Source organism: Sinocyclocheilus grahami, unplaced genomic scaffold (genome assembly GCF_001515645.1).
Source record: "Sinocyclocheilus grahami isolate Dianchi unplaced genomic scaffold, SAMN03320097.WGS_v1.1 scaffold78.1, whole genome shotgun sequence".
NCBI lineage: Eukaryota > Metazoa > Chordata > Actinopteri > Cypriniformes > Cyprinidae > Sinocyclocheilus > Sinocyclocheilus grahami.
In genome coordinates, this window is record NW_015505257.1 from 1451877 (window position 1) to 1468038 (window position 16162).

At 37.3% G+C, this 16162-nt stretch overlaps 1 protein-coding gene across 1 annotated transcript in view; it reads left to right on the forward strand.

Moving 5' to 3' along the window:
• The window catches only part of LOC107586199 (neuroligin-2-like), a 38583-nt gene that overhangs the window by 3756 nt on the left and 18665 nt on the right, over nucleotides 1–16162 (forward strand). The window contains exon 3 of the mRNA XM_016273465.1: nucleotides 6416–6565. Coding sequence (XP_016128951.1) covers nucleotides 6416–6565 — 150 coding nt within the window. The remainder of the gene's footprint in view (nucleotides 1–6415; nucleotides 6566–16162) is intronic.

Consider the following 16162-nt stretch of genomic DNA (forward strand, 5'->3'; position numbering starts at 1 on the left):
GACAGCCCCACAACATTACTGCTCTAGAGGAGATCTGGATGGAGGAATGGGCCAAAATACCAGCAACAGTGTGTGACAACCTTGTGAAGACTTACAGAAAACGTTTGACCTCTGTCATTGCCAACAAAGGGTATATAACAAAGTATTGAGATGAAATTTTGTTATTGACCAAATACTTATTTTCCACCATAATTTGCAAATAAATTCTTTAAAAATCCTACAATGTGATTTTCTGGATTTTTTTTCTAATTTTGTCTCTCATAGTTGAGGTATACCTATGATGAAAATTACAGGCCTCTCTCATCTTTTTAAGTGGGAGAACTTGCACAATTGGTGGCTGACTAAATACTTTTTTGCCCCACTATATATATATATATATATATGATGATGTGTTCACACACATGATGACGATGAGTTCATAAACATGAACCACAAACATGTATTGACAGTACATTTTTAAATTAACTAAACTAAATGTAACATGTACTAAAATAAATAATAAGAAATATGACTTTTTTAGTATCACCCAGGGACTTGTTCTTTACAAGTGGAGAGAACATTATACTTTCTGTAATTTACTGTAAAAGTATAAGCCTTGCCTTCTTCAAGGGATAGTTCAACCAAAAAACATTTACTCGCTGTCATGATATGCCAAACCTATATGACTTACTTTAATATTACTAATATATGACTAGGTAATAGATAGTTGAACAATTACCAGGCTTTTACAGTATCGTTATTCCATGCTCATGCTCTTTCCATTTAAAATGACTATCACTTTTTATAGCAAATATGTCTGTGCATGTGCAGGGCTTGTGCTGTATGCACTGAGTTCTCGGAATCCGGGCGTCTCTAATTGCAGAGGTTTAAATAGAGACACTGCCAGCTAATCCAATTTTGTGTCTCTGAGCACGGGAGAGAAGAGGAGAGGAAACACACAGCAGCGATGGAGGAAAGGAGGAGAACGAAAGAGAGGAGAGATGAAAGAGAGGAGGAGAGGGGTACGCTCAGATCACCAATTTGAGAGCACGGAGGGGGAAAGATCGCTAAAAAAAAGGTTGTGATAAAGACTAGTATCTGATGAAATGAGATTCATGGAGCTTTGAAAGTGAGAGAGGATGTGTGGGCGGCAGACAGGAACAAGAAGGGAGGGATGGTCGTGGCACAAAAAGGTAGCGCATTTGCTCACGACGTACGAGAGCCGGTGGCTCACAGGAACCCGGGTTCGAATCCATCGTGTCCATTCCCGTTCCCCTGTCTCTCTGCTTTCCTGTAAATAATGTTGAGAAAAGCCCAGACGGAAAAGAACAAAAGCTGGAGAGGTGTAGAAAGTCCCATAACGAGAGCAAAGAGGCAAAGTTGAAGGCAGAGTTGAGGAGAGGGGGAGAGAGTAGAAGGAAAAGCAGGAGATCAAGGGAAAGAGGGAGGGGGAGGTGCGGCATAGGAGAGGAAGAGAGAGAGATGCAGGCTTGGAGGAGGTGAGACAGAATAGCGTTCTTGTATTTTGAGGATGTTTTGAAGCGAATAGGATACTAAGGCCTCTGTTGAAAGGATCTGGGCATTGTGCTTGCTCTCTCACTCTCTCTCTCTCTCTCTCTCTCTCTCGCTTTATTTCTAACTCTTTCCATCCCATATTGAGACTAAAGCATTGCATATGGTCTCTCTCTCTTCCTGTGTCTCCCCATTCTTCCCTCACTCATACACACACACACACACACACACACACAAGATTATACTCATGGATTCGTAAGCAGGGTTGTCCCAGATAAGATGTTTGTGGATTCTGTGTGCTTCTCTTCAATGCATCACACACAAAAAATATCTCAATACTGCAGCAGAAAAAAAAAAAAGTCAGCTTGGTGAAATCTGCTTTTACAGCATTTGATTCTACATTTATTCAGTATTATTCACAAACCCAAGCATCATTTACTCATCCTTATGTACTTGCAAACTTTCTTTCTTGCTTGGAACACAAAAGAAGATGTTTAGCTGAATATACAAGATGCCCCATTCAGGGAAAGTGAGAGTTTGTCAAAGCTTTAGTCAGGCTTTATAAAAGCAGTCCAAATGACTCGTCTGCAGTATTCCAAGCCTTCTGAAGTCATACGATAGATGACTACATTTAAATTGACTGAAAGCTTTCACTAAACATTTTGCTTGTCAAATCTTGGTCACCATTCACTTTCATTTTATAACAAAAAGCTGCTTGGACATTCTGATGAATGATTCCTTTTGTGTTCCATAGAAAAAAAAAATCGCAGAGTTATAATTTCTTCATGATTCTCTGAAATATCCTGTGGAGAAATAAAAATGAGACAATATTTGGCATATAGTTAGAGTACAAACCTATAAAATGAATGCAAATAGCATTATATTAGCATGTTTATTATTTGATCTTGAAATAATTTGATGAGAACTGTTCATATTGAAATCAATTTGAGACACCTTCAGTTTGAGACATATTTACAGTAAAAACAGTATAATTTTGAAATATCATTAAAATTGAACATTTTAGTTTATATATATATATATATATATATATATATATATCATTTCTATTTTAATATATTTTAAAATGTCAATTATTCCTGTGATGCAAAATTCATTTGAGTAAGCTGATTTGCTGCTAGAGAAACATTTCTTATCATTATCAATGTTGATATTTTTGTGGAAACCATTATACATTTTTTTTTTTTCAGGATTCCGATCAAAAGAATAGCAGTTATTTAGAGTAGAAATTTGTAGAGGAGAAGTGTGTATTATAAATATATTTACTGTCACTTTGATCAGTTTAATGAAAAAAAGAATACATTTCTTTTAAAACATTCTCAAAAAAAAAATAATTCTAACTTTTGAACGTTATTGTACATATAAGATTTCTATACCTTAAATCCCCGCTAGCTCTCCATTTAATTGCAATGATGCCTAGGAGAAACAAGTGTGAATTGTGATTTTTCTTTCCTACGGGCATCATGGTGTTGCTTCACGATGACAAAAAGCAGTTCCAGCCTGAAAAAGATTTCCCATCATCTGATTGGCTGTTAACAGCACACCTGCTCCACACAGTCCTATCTGATTGGCTGAATCAGAGGTGTCATTGCTTCAACACCAACGTCTACCAAGTAACTCTTACACCGTTCAGCTGCGTCGAGGGTGTGAAACAACACGTATCAAAGCCAGGGAAAAGAAATATAACAGTCTAATATTAGTATTGTGTGAAAGAGACATTCTGCTAAAACTTTTTTATATTTCCATTGGTCTCAGTATTCAAAGTGAACTTAGAAATGTGTTCATTCATACGAGTGCCCGTACTTGTGCACGAGTGTGCAAGCATGTTCATGCGTGATTGCACATAGGTTTTGTATGATGTGTGTGTTTGTTTGTATAAAGAGATATGTTTGTCTACAAGAAGAGGTGTTTGTGTGCGTGCAAAGATTAAGACGAAAAAGTGTGTGTGTGAAGGTGCAGTCGCTGTAATGCGTTTGTAACCCGAGATTCAGGTGGTGATGCAGGCAGGCGTGCAAATACGTGCGTAGAATTTGTTTCCGTGGCAACAGGCATGAGTGAGTCAGTGCTGGTGAGCTTCTATTAGACAGAGAGAGAGAGAGATGAGGCAGTTTCCATAGCGACTCAGCATCACAGCTGCTTGTGTGTGTGTGTGTGTGTGTGCCTGTGTGTGTGTGTGTGTGTGTCTGTGTGTGTGTGTGTGTGTGTCTGTGTGTGTGTGTGTGTGTGTCTGTGTGTGTGTGTGTGTGTGTCTGTGTGTGTGTGTGTGTGTGTCTGTGTGTGTGTGTGTGTGTGTGATTTTGTGTGTCCGTGAAAGGACCTTGGTCTGTGTAACTTTTATTTTATTCTCTTTTGTGTGCCATTTCCTTTTCACATCTCGATCTCTTCCTGTCGCTCTCTTTCTCTCCCTCTTTCTCTCCCTCTTTCTCTCCCGCTCTCTCTTTCTCTCCCTCTCTCTCTCTCTCTCTCTCTTTATCTGTCTCACCCTTGCTTTTATGATTTCCCCCATCTCTCTCACCCACTCTCTTTCTTTCTCTCAGACCCCCTCTTTCTCTCTCGGGGTAAACAGATGTCGTGGTAGTTATTTATGTTTCTGCATGGTCTGGTTTTCATATGAATTATCTACAGCTCTTGCACACCACAGAAGCACTGGCTAACTGGACATCTCCGAATGCCCTCGCACTCACACGCATTCACACACACACAAGCATCTCTGAGAGCATATGCATATATGCATGAGCATGTGCAACTCAAACACAGGGGAACAACCTGTACCGTTGAACAGCACATATAGAGCTGAATATAAAACAGACAGAATATACCTATCTGGAGACTTGAGATGGGGGAGTTTAGATGGGGTCGAAGGACAGAGAAGGTACCACACGAGGGAGCATGAAAGGTAGGGACTCTATCAATGCAGCACCTAGAGGGGAATCCAAGATGTGAGATGGTGGAAGAGGGTCAAAGGGCCCGTCTGACCTATTGGAGCTTTTGTATTCCAAGTATACTGAGCAGAGAAAGAGAGAGAAACGCACACAGATGGTACTAACTGATACAGAGATACATCAGAAGCAACAGAGTTTTGGAAGAGAAACAGACAGACTGTGCCAGCAGAGTGCAGAAATGATGAGCCAATGCAAGGCAGGCCATGCTAAAAGATCCCAGAGTGCGAGGAGACGATTGAGGATATGGTCAGAAATCGTGTACTAATATACTATTCTATTTCTGCGGTATGACCTACTAAATTTGCCATTATATGCCATATGCAACAGCACATACAGCACTCACACAGTACGGTATCCCATAATGCAGTGTGCTCAACCTGACCTTCTATTTTAAGAATGACAAGTGAACTGGAAGCAATATCAACCACTGTTTTTTACCTTCTCTTCCTTGACTCATTATTTGATCTGACCATCAAATGGTAACACATTGCTAATTCCACTAATACTGTTCCACAATCTTTTTTTAGAAAAAGAGTAGGCAGTATACAGTGTGTACACTGTGTAGTATGTAATAAGCAGTAAGCTATTGTTCTAATCCTAACATATCTTCTAACTAAAAAACTGGGGCATCAGCACACTAAACAAGCCGGAAATGTATTCATATACCTTATTCTTTTACAAATTACAGACAATAATCCATTCCTGCATTCTATATATACATTAATATATACAGTAGCTGTACATCTGTGATGTTATATACAATACCATAAAAAAAATTGGGATGTAAGATTAGAAAAACAATTGAAAGAAATTAATACTTTTATTCAGAAAGGATTAAGTTGATCAAAAGTGACAGTAATGATGTTTATAAAAGATTTAAATCTCAAATAAATGTTATTATTTTGAACTTTCTATTCATTAATAGATTTCCACAAAGATATTAAGCAGCACAACCGTTTTCAACAAAATATGTAATAATAATAGGTAATAATAATATAATAATAATATAGGATTATAATCAGAAATGCTCCTTGAGCACCAAATCAGCATATTAGAACGAGAGTAATGGCTGATGAAAATTCAGCATTGCCATCATGGGAAAAATTACATATTAAAAAGTATTAAAAAATAACATCATTACTTTAAATTGTAATATTATTCCACAGTTTTACTCTTTTTACTGTATTTTTGATTAAATATATGCAGCCTTGGTGAGCATTAAAGACTTTTACATTAAAGACTTTTTACAAAAACATTACAAAATCTTACTGAGCCCAAACTTTTGAACTGTAGTTTATATGGACTATATATTTCTTAATTTTTTACATTTACATTTAGACATTTAGCAGACGTTTTTATCCAAAGCGACTTACAAATGAGGACAATGAAAGCAATCAAAATCAACAAAAAAAGCAATGATATGCAAGTGCTATAACAAGTCTCAGTTAGCTTAATGCAGTTTTTTTTAATCATATAATAAATAAAAAGAAAACAGATAGAATAGAAAAAGAATAGAGCAAGCTAGTGTTAGAGGCCTTCTTTGCTTTTGTTAATCAGAAGTCAGAAAGTCAGAATTATAATTGTATAATAAATAAAAAGAAAACAAATAGATAGAATGCAAAAAGATTAGAGAAGCAATTGTTAGTTTTTGTTTTTGTTTTTTGTTTTTTTTAAAGAAAACAAGCAGTTAGTAAATAAATAGAGTACTCTTTTTTTAAGAGTAGAATTAGAATAGAGTGCTAGAGTTAGAGGGTCAAATAAATATATTTTTATTTATAAAAATATATAAATAAAATATACATTTTATTTTTATTTAAAAAATAATGTTTTTTATATAAACAAGAGCTCTTAAGTGCATAATATCAGGCTTTCACGGTTTACTCACTAAGCAGATCATTATTGGTATTAATTAATAAAACATGCGTTCACGTAATCATTTTTATGCATGTTTATGTTTTACACAGATATAAGAGATCGTCGGAAGAAGCCTGTGATGTTGTTTATCCATGGTGGTTCATACATGGAGGGAACGGGAAACTTGTTTGATGCAAGCGTTCTTGCTGCCTATGGAAACGTGATTGTCGTCACTATGAACTACAGGTTGGGTGTTCTGGGTAAGTACAACATTATAGCAAGTCTTTTAATGCCCCATTTGTGCGTATATAATTGTCTCCACGTACCATAAGAGATAAAAAACTGTTGCAGTTGTCTTATGATAGTTCTTGTTCATTCAAATTTAGTTTATGACATTTAAAGGATAGTTTACCCCCAAATTAAACTTCAGTCATCATTTACTCACCCCATGTTCCAAACTTGTATGACAGTCTTTCTTTGGCACATGAAAGATGATAGTTTTCAGTATGCTCTGTCTGTCCTTTTTGAATGGCAAAATGGACTGTCAAGCTCCAAAATGAAATAAAAAGTGTCAAAGTTTGCTTAAAATCTACCCCTTCACCATAAACGTCAAATCTCATTCATACTTTTAAATATGGCATGTCAAGTCATGTTGCACCAGATTTGGCATCAGTGAAGTCGAACATCATTGATTCTCATGCCAAAGCTGCTGCAACATGTCTTGACATGCCATTTTTGAATGTAAGTGCAAATGAGATTTTGAGTGATATTGTGTTGCTTCAGAAGACTTGTGAGTGAAAAATTCCATAAAATTTCTTGTGTGAATGTTTGTGCAGTATATATATATATATATATATATATATATATATATACACACAGGGCTTGAATTTCGGTGCAGGATTGCGGGGATTGCTCATAATTCTACTGATTCCCGCAGTTTCCGTGCTTGTAGCGTGGGAAATTCCCGCAAATATTTCAGTGTGAAAGATGACGGAATGTATCGTTTGCACATGCTTTTCAGTCTTACAATTTTAAACATTCGAGTGCTCAATTCATTGCTTGCGCGCTCTCTGTGAGACCCCTTTCTGTGAGCTCACACCCAGAGCGCGTGCACATAGAGCCGCATCTTAAAGTGCGCAACTACAGAATGAAGTTGTGTTGCATCTTATTGCGCGTAAACAGCCAAGTACATACAAAATTATGTCAAAATACATAAACAGTCGATTTATACTAAACATTGTCAGTATATAGGCTATTAAGTGAACGTAAACAGTTGAGAAACAAAACTTATGTGCAACAGTTAGATCAGTGCATGAGGTCTTAAAGAGACAGCAACCTAAATAAACCTGCCGCTGTCTGTTTTTTATACATTGAAGACTAACCAGTGTTATTTTAAAGTTAAATAGATTATTCAGTTTCTGTGGTATTTCTGTACCTGAATATTACTGTTATACCTGAAAACTTAAAGCACAGTTAATTTTAGTTGTATCTTGTTATTGTATTTGTTTGTGCCATTGTTTGTCATTTATATATTCTTATTTATTACTGACTGTTTACTTGTCTTTTTAGTTAAAATATATTCAGTTCAGAGTTTGAAATCAAAGTTCTTTTTAAGAATCTTCCTCACAATATAAATATGAATCAACAACATTGTAAAACACAAATACACTGGTGACGAAACATTTAGGTTGGATGATTGTAGTTTAAAAATACATCTAAAAAAATATCCTAACTCCCCCCTCAAATTAAATCCCCCCCATAAGAGCCACCTAAAGGGGGAATTCAGGCCCTGATATATATATATAGTTTATTTATTGTAATATTTACCTTTATGTTTGAATAGTAAGTTAATTCAAAGAACAATACGGTAAATCAAAACTGATTACTGGTGTTTTGAGTTTTAGAAGGAACACTATTCTCATTTAGTTCCTGAATTATTAGATTGGATGTTCATCTATAAAGCTGATTTATTTTATTTTATTCAGAGAACATAAAGAAAAATGTTGAAAAGGTTGTGATGAAAAGAAGGGGAGGAAGTTGTAGTGTACAACTGTATAGAGCTTGGTTATTGAATTGTAAAATCTATTTTGTGAATTATATGAAGCCATCAGAGAGATTTTAGAAGAATATTGATTTTATTCTCTTCATTTTTTTTTAGTATTTTTGTGTTATTAGCATCTAGATATGGTGTTCTAATCTACTTCAACTTTAACACATTAAGTGGCCTCATCTGGAATAGAAGAATTACAGTAATTTAATCAGGAAGAAGAAACGGACGAAACTCTAGAAGTAGAGTACTGCTCTTTGTCAATTTAAAGATATTGAAAAGTGATTTTAGGATATAAGAATTACAATAACCCAATCGGGGAGAAGTAAAAGCCTATATTCCACTTTCAGTGGCACTAAACTGTAAAAAAGACACAATTATGACTGCATTTCCTAGCTGTTAGTAACAACATTAAAGTACACTTAAGTTTCGAGTTTGGTTTAGGTGTCATATCAAAGATTCACAAGGAATGTTTCATGCATAGTGTGAAAGATCTGCTTTTTGGGCTGTTTCTGCACAGAGGCAGGTTTGCCTCCCATTCTCCATGGATGCATAATGAATGCAGAAGGCCAGGCTAAGTTTACCTTCAAGAATGACAGATTGAATATCAATCTAAACAGACTGAGGTAAATGAAACAGTTCCCTGTGGAGATGAAGTGATCTGATTCAAAGTTGTAAGTGAAGTAGTTCTGGCCTGTGTGTGTTCTCAAGTGTGTTTAATTCATACACTGATCAAACGCATCTTGTATTAGCCGTTCTCATATCGGCTTGCGTACGAATAGAGAAGAGAGATTCAGTGTAGAATATTGTCTATTCTGAGATGTAGGAGAAAAAAGCATTTTGATGATACTTAGTGTTTATGTATTTGCTCTGAAAGGGGTTAAAAGGATTATTTGATCAGAAAACCCATTATTTCAGCCAAACAACCATTATAACCAAGTAGCTTTAAAATGCTTAGTTCAAGAAATAAGGTGGGAGAGTGCGCTGTACATTCACTCCCCCCAACTACAATCCCTGCCGGTACGAGACTCGAACCCGCATCCTTTGGGTTACTAGTCCAACTCTCTAACCATTAGGCCACGACTTCCCCTAAAGGGGTCATATGATGCGATTTCAAGTTTTCCTTTCTCTTTGGAGTGTTACAAGGTGTTCGTGAATAGATAAGATCCCTAAAGTTGCAAAGTCTAAAGTCTCAAACCCAAAGAGATATTCTTTATAAAAGTTGACTGGTCCACGCCCTCCTAAAACGCCTCGTTTAAACACATCCCCCACATGTCTACGTCACGATGTGGGAAGATTTGCATAACCCCGCCCAAATGTTCACACAAAGAAAGAAGGCGTAACTTTATTGTTGCTGCTACCGCCACCGCCATGTTGTGAAGACACTGTGTTTCTTTGCGAAAGGGAAAAAACTTTGTTTGGCCTTCCAAAAGAGGACACAAATAATCTGATGTGTGCAGCACATTTTATGGAGGACTGTTTCCTGATCCTGGGAGAGTAGACTACAATGCCGGCTGTTCTGACACACAGCCTGTAAGTATGTTTTCATATTTAAAGAATTTGCCACTGATGATTCAAACGTGAGTTTTGAGCAGTGTAGAGTAGCGCTTGTTGTTTGTCATTTCTGCGATCACAAATGCAGACATGGTTTGATATTTACGAGGCGCGATGCAACGCAACGCGTAAAAAGACAGTATAAGCCATTATATTGCATAATTATGTCCCCACAGGATGCAAAAAATGCCTAGTTTATAAAGGGTTTTAATGTTTTTGTCTCGTCGCTCCGGCCGGGACACGGCATCACAATATGGTAAGGGGTGTAACATTTCCATCACACGCTTGAGGTATTCGGCCAATCACAACGCACTGGATAGCTGGCCAATCAAAGCACACCTCACTTTCCAGACCGATGAGCTTTGTAAAAATCGACTCTTTCAGAAAGGCGGGGCATAGAGGGCAAACAATAATGTACAGTATGTGGAAAATAATGTGTTTTTTGAACCTTAAACCGCATAAACACATTTAATTACACCAAATACATCAAATAATGTTCTTTTTAGCAACATCATATGACCCCTTTAAGCTGATTTACAGAGATGAATCAAAATCTTTAGCTCTCATGCTTGTCATGACAAGGTCATTAGTAAATAGTGAACCAATAAAAATGCATTAAATCATTGCAATATACACTGTTACTTAATTTATAGCCCTACACATTTAATAACTCCAGAATTTTAGTCTGTGTAAAAGCATTTAGTGTAGAAGTTTGTCAAAAAATGTGTCAATAAAAAAGGTTGACATTATGCCACACAGGATGCATACAGCACATTTTGGCTAGTGGTCAGCAGATATCCATGCATACAAAAAATGTGCATACACTGAGTATGTTGTATAGCCCACACTGTACAAAAACACAAATACATGTACGCTGCCCTGAAAGGTTGCACAAAGGATGATTATTAGCAGGGGTGAGGAATTTTGGTACATAGATGAATAAGAGTAACCTTTCAGTGTATTATCTGTCTCCCTCCCTTTCTCTCTATTCTGCTTTAAAGAGGTTTTTCTATAGTGGTGAAGAGGATTACGCGTTTGTGTCTTGCCATTCCAGCCCCATTGGATGATTGAATTGGATGAAGCATTTTCAAACAGAAAAAATGCACAAAGGAAGCAAAAAATAATAATACACAGAACAGTGTTCTGCATCATAAAAGCAGGTTTAGCACAAAATTGGACCCTATCCATCTCCCATGTGCACAGACACCAGCCACAACCGTATGAGCTATATGCATATGCACATTTACACAGCAAAAGAGAGATAAAACGAAAGAGAGCCAGAGAAAGGGGGAGAGGTGGAGAGAGAGACAGAACAAGTGAAAGAATAGAGACAGAAGGGAGAAATGTGAACATGCTAAAAATAACCGTCAGAAGCGCCTTTTTAAATCTGCAGTGAAGCAGAGAATTCATTCAAACCGATGCTAATGCAGCACACATACACAAACACAGCGTTTGTTTCAGGATCCTGTGTGTTTCTGAAGCCTCATATAAATGTGTGTCTATCTGAAATTCCTTACACACGCTATGAGGAGGAAGAGGCAGAAGGCCAGAGTGAGCTGTGAGTGCTCGTGCACATGTGCACTGTGTACTGCAGCAGGCTATCTGCGTTAGCATTAGCGCTCCACCAATGTGCAAGTTCTCTCCAGATCTGAGGCGCCCTTACCTTCCATCTCTGCCTCTGCCCAGCTACCCCTCGGAGCTGCTGATTTGTGTACCACAGCCATCTGCTCAGACTAATTAACTAATTAATGAACTCTGGGGAAGAGAGAATGCGCTGTCGATGGGCCTTGCGGGTTAGCGCTATTTTCTTACCAGGGCCTAAGCTTTTCCTGCATTTCCCTATTCCCATTACCCCCTCACCTTGCACGCTTTCTCTTTCTCGGCATCTACCAGCCCTTCATCAAATCTGCCCTATTTGAAGAAACAGATTACCCTAATTAGGTTCCTAATTCCACACAAGTCTTTATTTCAGCAGTTTTTACACTTTCACCACCAGCTAGAGCAGAATCCCTGAATTATGATTCACGCGCTGCAGCGCACATCTCGAGGATGTTTGCTTTGAGCTATTTGTGTTTTTGAAACACGCTTTTCGGTTTTTGATGTGGACGCTAATCACGTAATTATAAATTCAAAGAGAAACAATGCATGTTTGTGGTTCTGGTATCTGAGAAGTGGAAAAGGTGATTTTTGCACATGTAAATGACACCTCAGATCTGAATAAAGAGGACACATTTTCATATTTTTATACCCTCTGCAGGCGATCAACGCCAAGATTTAGCATGATTAACTTCACTTGTTTATTTCTATTTCAGAGTAAACGATTATAGAGACAAGAAGTAATACACAGTCTCATGGCAATTTATAACTATTTTACATTTTGGCAAATTGGTGGTCAATTCATATGAATTCATACAATTCGATCTACTTACCACCCACTGACGGTTAGCCTTAAGGCTGATTTATACTTCTGCGTCGGACCTACGCCGTAGGCTATGCGTCAGTTTTCATTTATACTTCTGCATCGCTGTACGTGCAGTACACATGCAAACCGCTAGTCTGCAGTGTCCACGGGCATGTTGCTGGTGTAATCCGCAGTACCACGGAAAAAGCCGAATAAGAAGTGGCTCGTCGGAGAAGCATTATAGCCGTGACGGCGGCAAATAAATATCAAATCATTAAATCATTATTTAAAACTACAAAAAGGAGACAACAACGGAACAGGAGATGATGGCATTTGTTAAATCTGCACAAGGACTTGTACCACGGCAGATCAACATTGTTTGTTGCGGACAACTACTGATGTATAATGCTATGTAGTATAATAAATGATAAGACACTTGTTCTTTGCTTTGTTTTATTTTATATAAACATTATAATTAAACATTAAATGTGTAACATTAAAATATATTAAAGTGCACACAAACACACACAAAACTCAAGTACATATGGAGGGAGGGGTTCTTGCAGACCAATCACAGCGCTTGCGGTCCGCGTAGAATTGACGCGCTGTTAGATTTTTGGAGAGGTGCACGTCAGGCTACGGCGTATGCGTGTGCGTCTATGCGTAAGCTACGGCGTAGGTTCGACGCAGAAGTATAAATTGGGCTTTACTGATAAAAACGTATGATCTTTTTAAAAAAAAAAAAAAAAAAAAGGTAAGCTCCACCATTAGGTGGAATGCGTACAAAAAACGTAAATGTACGATTAAAAAAAAAAATGAGAATGAAGCGCCAGCCTGGGAAATAGCCATCATTTCAGAAGTGAGGGGGACAGAAATATCAAGAAATAACCATTCATTTTTATTCTTTAAGATTTTTTTCCTATGTTTTCCTAATGACAATTTTAAGATATGACTAGAAACATCTTTTCCATTTTTATCACATATAATATATATTAATATATATCTATATGTAATATATATGTGTTTAGTTTCTATACTAGTTTCTTATAAATGATAGCCTATGTAAATTAGCACTGCATTATTCATATACTTTATTTATTTATTATCTGGAGAAGACAAACACATATGAACCATATATTGCCACAATCTTGTGTATTGTCTTCATGTTTCATCAGTCAAAACATTTGCAGCGATATCCGGGAGCCTTTGTCCATATTAGGGATTTCCTGGCATAAGTTATTACTTCTATGAGTCAGTTTCGGACTTTCTGCGCAAGAGCCCCCTTTGACTTCAAGTATGAATGAAACAAACACTGCATGAGAGTGTTTAGCTCTCCATAATGTTCACATTGCTTCGTTTTGGATATGAATAAAACGTCATGCCATGCATCTTGTCTCTTTGCATTTAAATCTAGATTTATTCACACTGGTTCTTGAAAGCCTCTATGTGAACACACTTGCCTGAAAAAAAGTGCGGGGGATGAACTGAAGCTCCATTAGGGTTGGAGATTCATGCTTTTTTTTCTAACAATCCTGTGTTTTCGTACAAATTCAAATGAAATTGTCACCCTTTAATATAGTTAAATCAAGTCAGGTTGGGATCCAGTGGTCAAGAGATGAGGTTGGAATCCAATGGCTAATATTATCAAAAGCCAAAGCTCATTAGTTTTAGCTAATCACTAAATTCTGTTTGAGGTACAAATGTCCTCTCCTCGCCTCATTTTGTTTTCAGTAGCAGTACGTCCTCTGGTAAAACAGGCGGTTAGTTGTCTGTAGTCTGTTGTAAGGTGCAGCCGTGCAGAACGCAGAATATTGTTTTTATGTTTGTGGGATATTTATGTAGCCTAATAGTGGGGCCCTGCGAAGCACAGCTGATTAACTATTTTACTAAACTTCACCAACCAATATGCTTGTTTTAGATACAGATATTTCAGTGACAGAAACACACTCTCTTGTGAGGAGTGGAAAGGAAAAATGGGGCTCTGAAGTTTAGATGCTTTCTGCAGACAGAAGGCAGTTAGTTTTGGAGGAACGACACTGTACTCCTTGAGAAGAGAAAAAATTAGGAATTAATTCAATTCACAAGCAGGAGTTTGAAATGTTATTTGAATGACAGGAAGAGGAATTTAGTGAAGACAGCGGTGGACTTCAAACTGATGGGTCAATTCTGTTTGGCTCCAAGGACAGTTTAGTTTAAGCGTTCTGGGAAATTATGTGTTCCTCCACAGTGGTCCATATAATGATTTATGGTAATTGGTAATTCATTTAATATGTTGAAACATATTTGTAATAATAATAATGAAATATATAATAATAACAATAATAATAAAGAGAATTGTTGTTATTATTATTAGTGTTGCTAGAAATGAAGGCGTCTATCTGTCTGTCTATCGTTCTATCACTTCTGTTATTCTATCGTTCTTTAAATCTGTAATTTGTTTCATTGTTCTATTATTCTTTCTATAGTTGTATGTATCTATATCTATTTTTCTATCATTCTATGTATCATGCTCTCTATCGTTCTATCTATCGGTCTGTTGTTCTATTGTTCTTACTATAGTTGCATCTATCTATCTATATATCGTTCTGTCTATCATTTGTTCCAGCATTCTATCATTCTGTCATTCTTTCTGTAGTTGTATCTATCTATATCTACAAACCCGATTCCAAAAAAGTTGGGACACTGTACAAATTGTGAATAAAAACAGAATGCAATGATGTGGAAGTTTCAAATTTCAATATTTTATTCAGAATACAACATAGATATTTGTTCCAGCGTTCTATCATTTTGTCATTCTTTCTGTAGTTCTATCTATCTATCGTTCTATCATTCTATCATTCTATCATTCCATCTATCAAACTATCAATCATTCTGTCTATCATTCATTCGTTCCAGTATTCTACCGTTCTATCGTTCTTTCTGTAGTTGTAGCTCTCTATCGTTCTATCATTCTATCATTCATTCGTTCCATAGTTCTATCATTCCTTCTGTAGTTCTATCTACAGTATTATCTATCTTTTCCCCTGCATCGCCCTCTCACCTCCTCTTTTACTCTGGTTTGCTACTCTCTCTCTCTCTCTCTCTCTCTCTCTCTCTGTGTGTCTCTCTCTCCGATCTGTCGTTCGCTGGAATGGTGCATATTCATGAGTCCAGCCCCAAACTGCTGCTCTCAGCACCAAAGTCTGCAGGAGATTCAACTCAGCACTCAGCTCGCAGTGAAACTTACCAAGAGAATCAGAGCAGTGCACAGAGTTAGACGTTTGACTGATCATTTTGTTAAATTGTAATATGATATTCCATTACACATATGGAGGCAACCCGCTGTTTAGGATAATCACTGCATTTTTGCAACATTCAACATTGTGTCTGCACACTCGCAAAACACATCCTTCTGAAAGAAGAAGTTGCTGGTTGCCAGGCAACAGCAAACAGCTCAACAGAAGGAGGTTAATATGAAGACAGTCAAACCCACAGACCCTCAGCAGCCAATTCCTGAACACTGTTTTCCCATCGATCAGCCATTTATCCAATGGCTGTGCTGCACACACAGACTTCCAGTCATCCGACTGACCACACTAGGGGTTCCCACTCATCCAGGTGCACAAATGTTTACATCCTTGCCTATGTACAATCAGTTTTCGACATTCAAATGGAGCCTCACTGACACACACTGATTGTGTTCAGCATAGACAGCGTACCAATAGAATACTCCATAATACAATGACCAGTGACGTGCACAGGAGGAAGCCGGGGGGGCACGAGCCCCTGCCCCTTTAATCACGATGCTAAAGTGCCCTTTCATTCTGGGCCGCGATTTCAACTGAGGGGGACTTAAATTAAACATGCAGTGTAGTG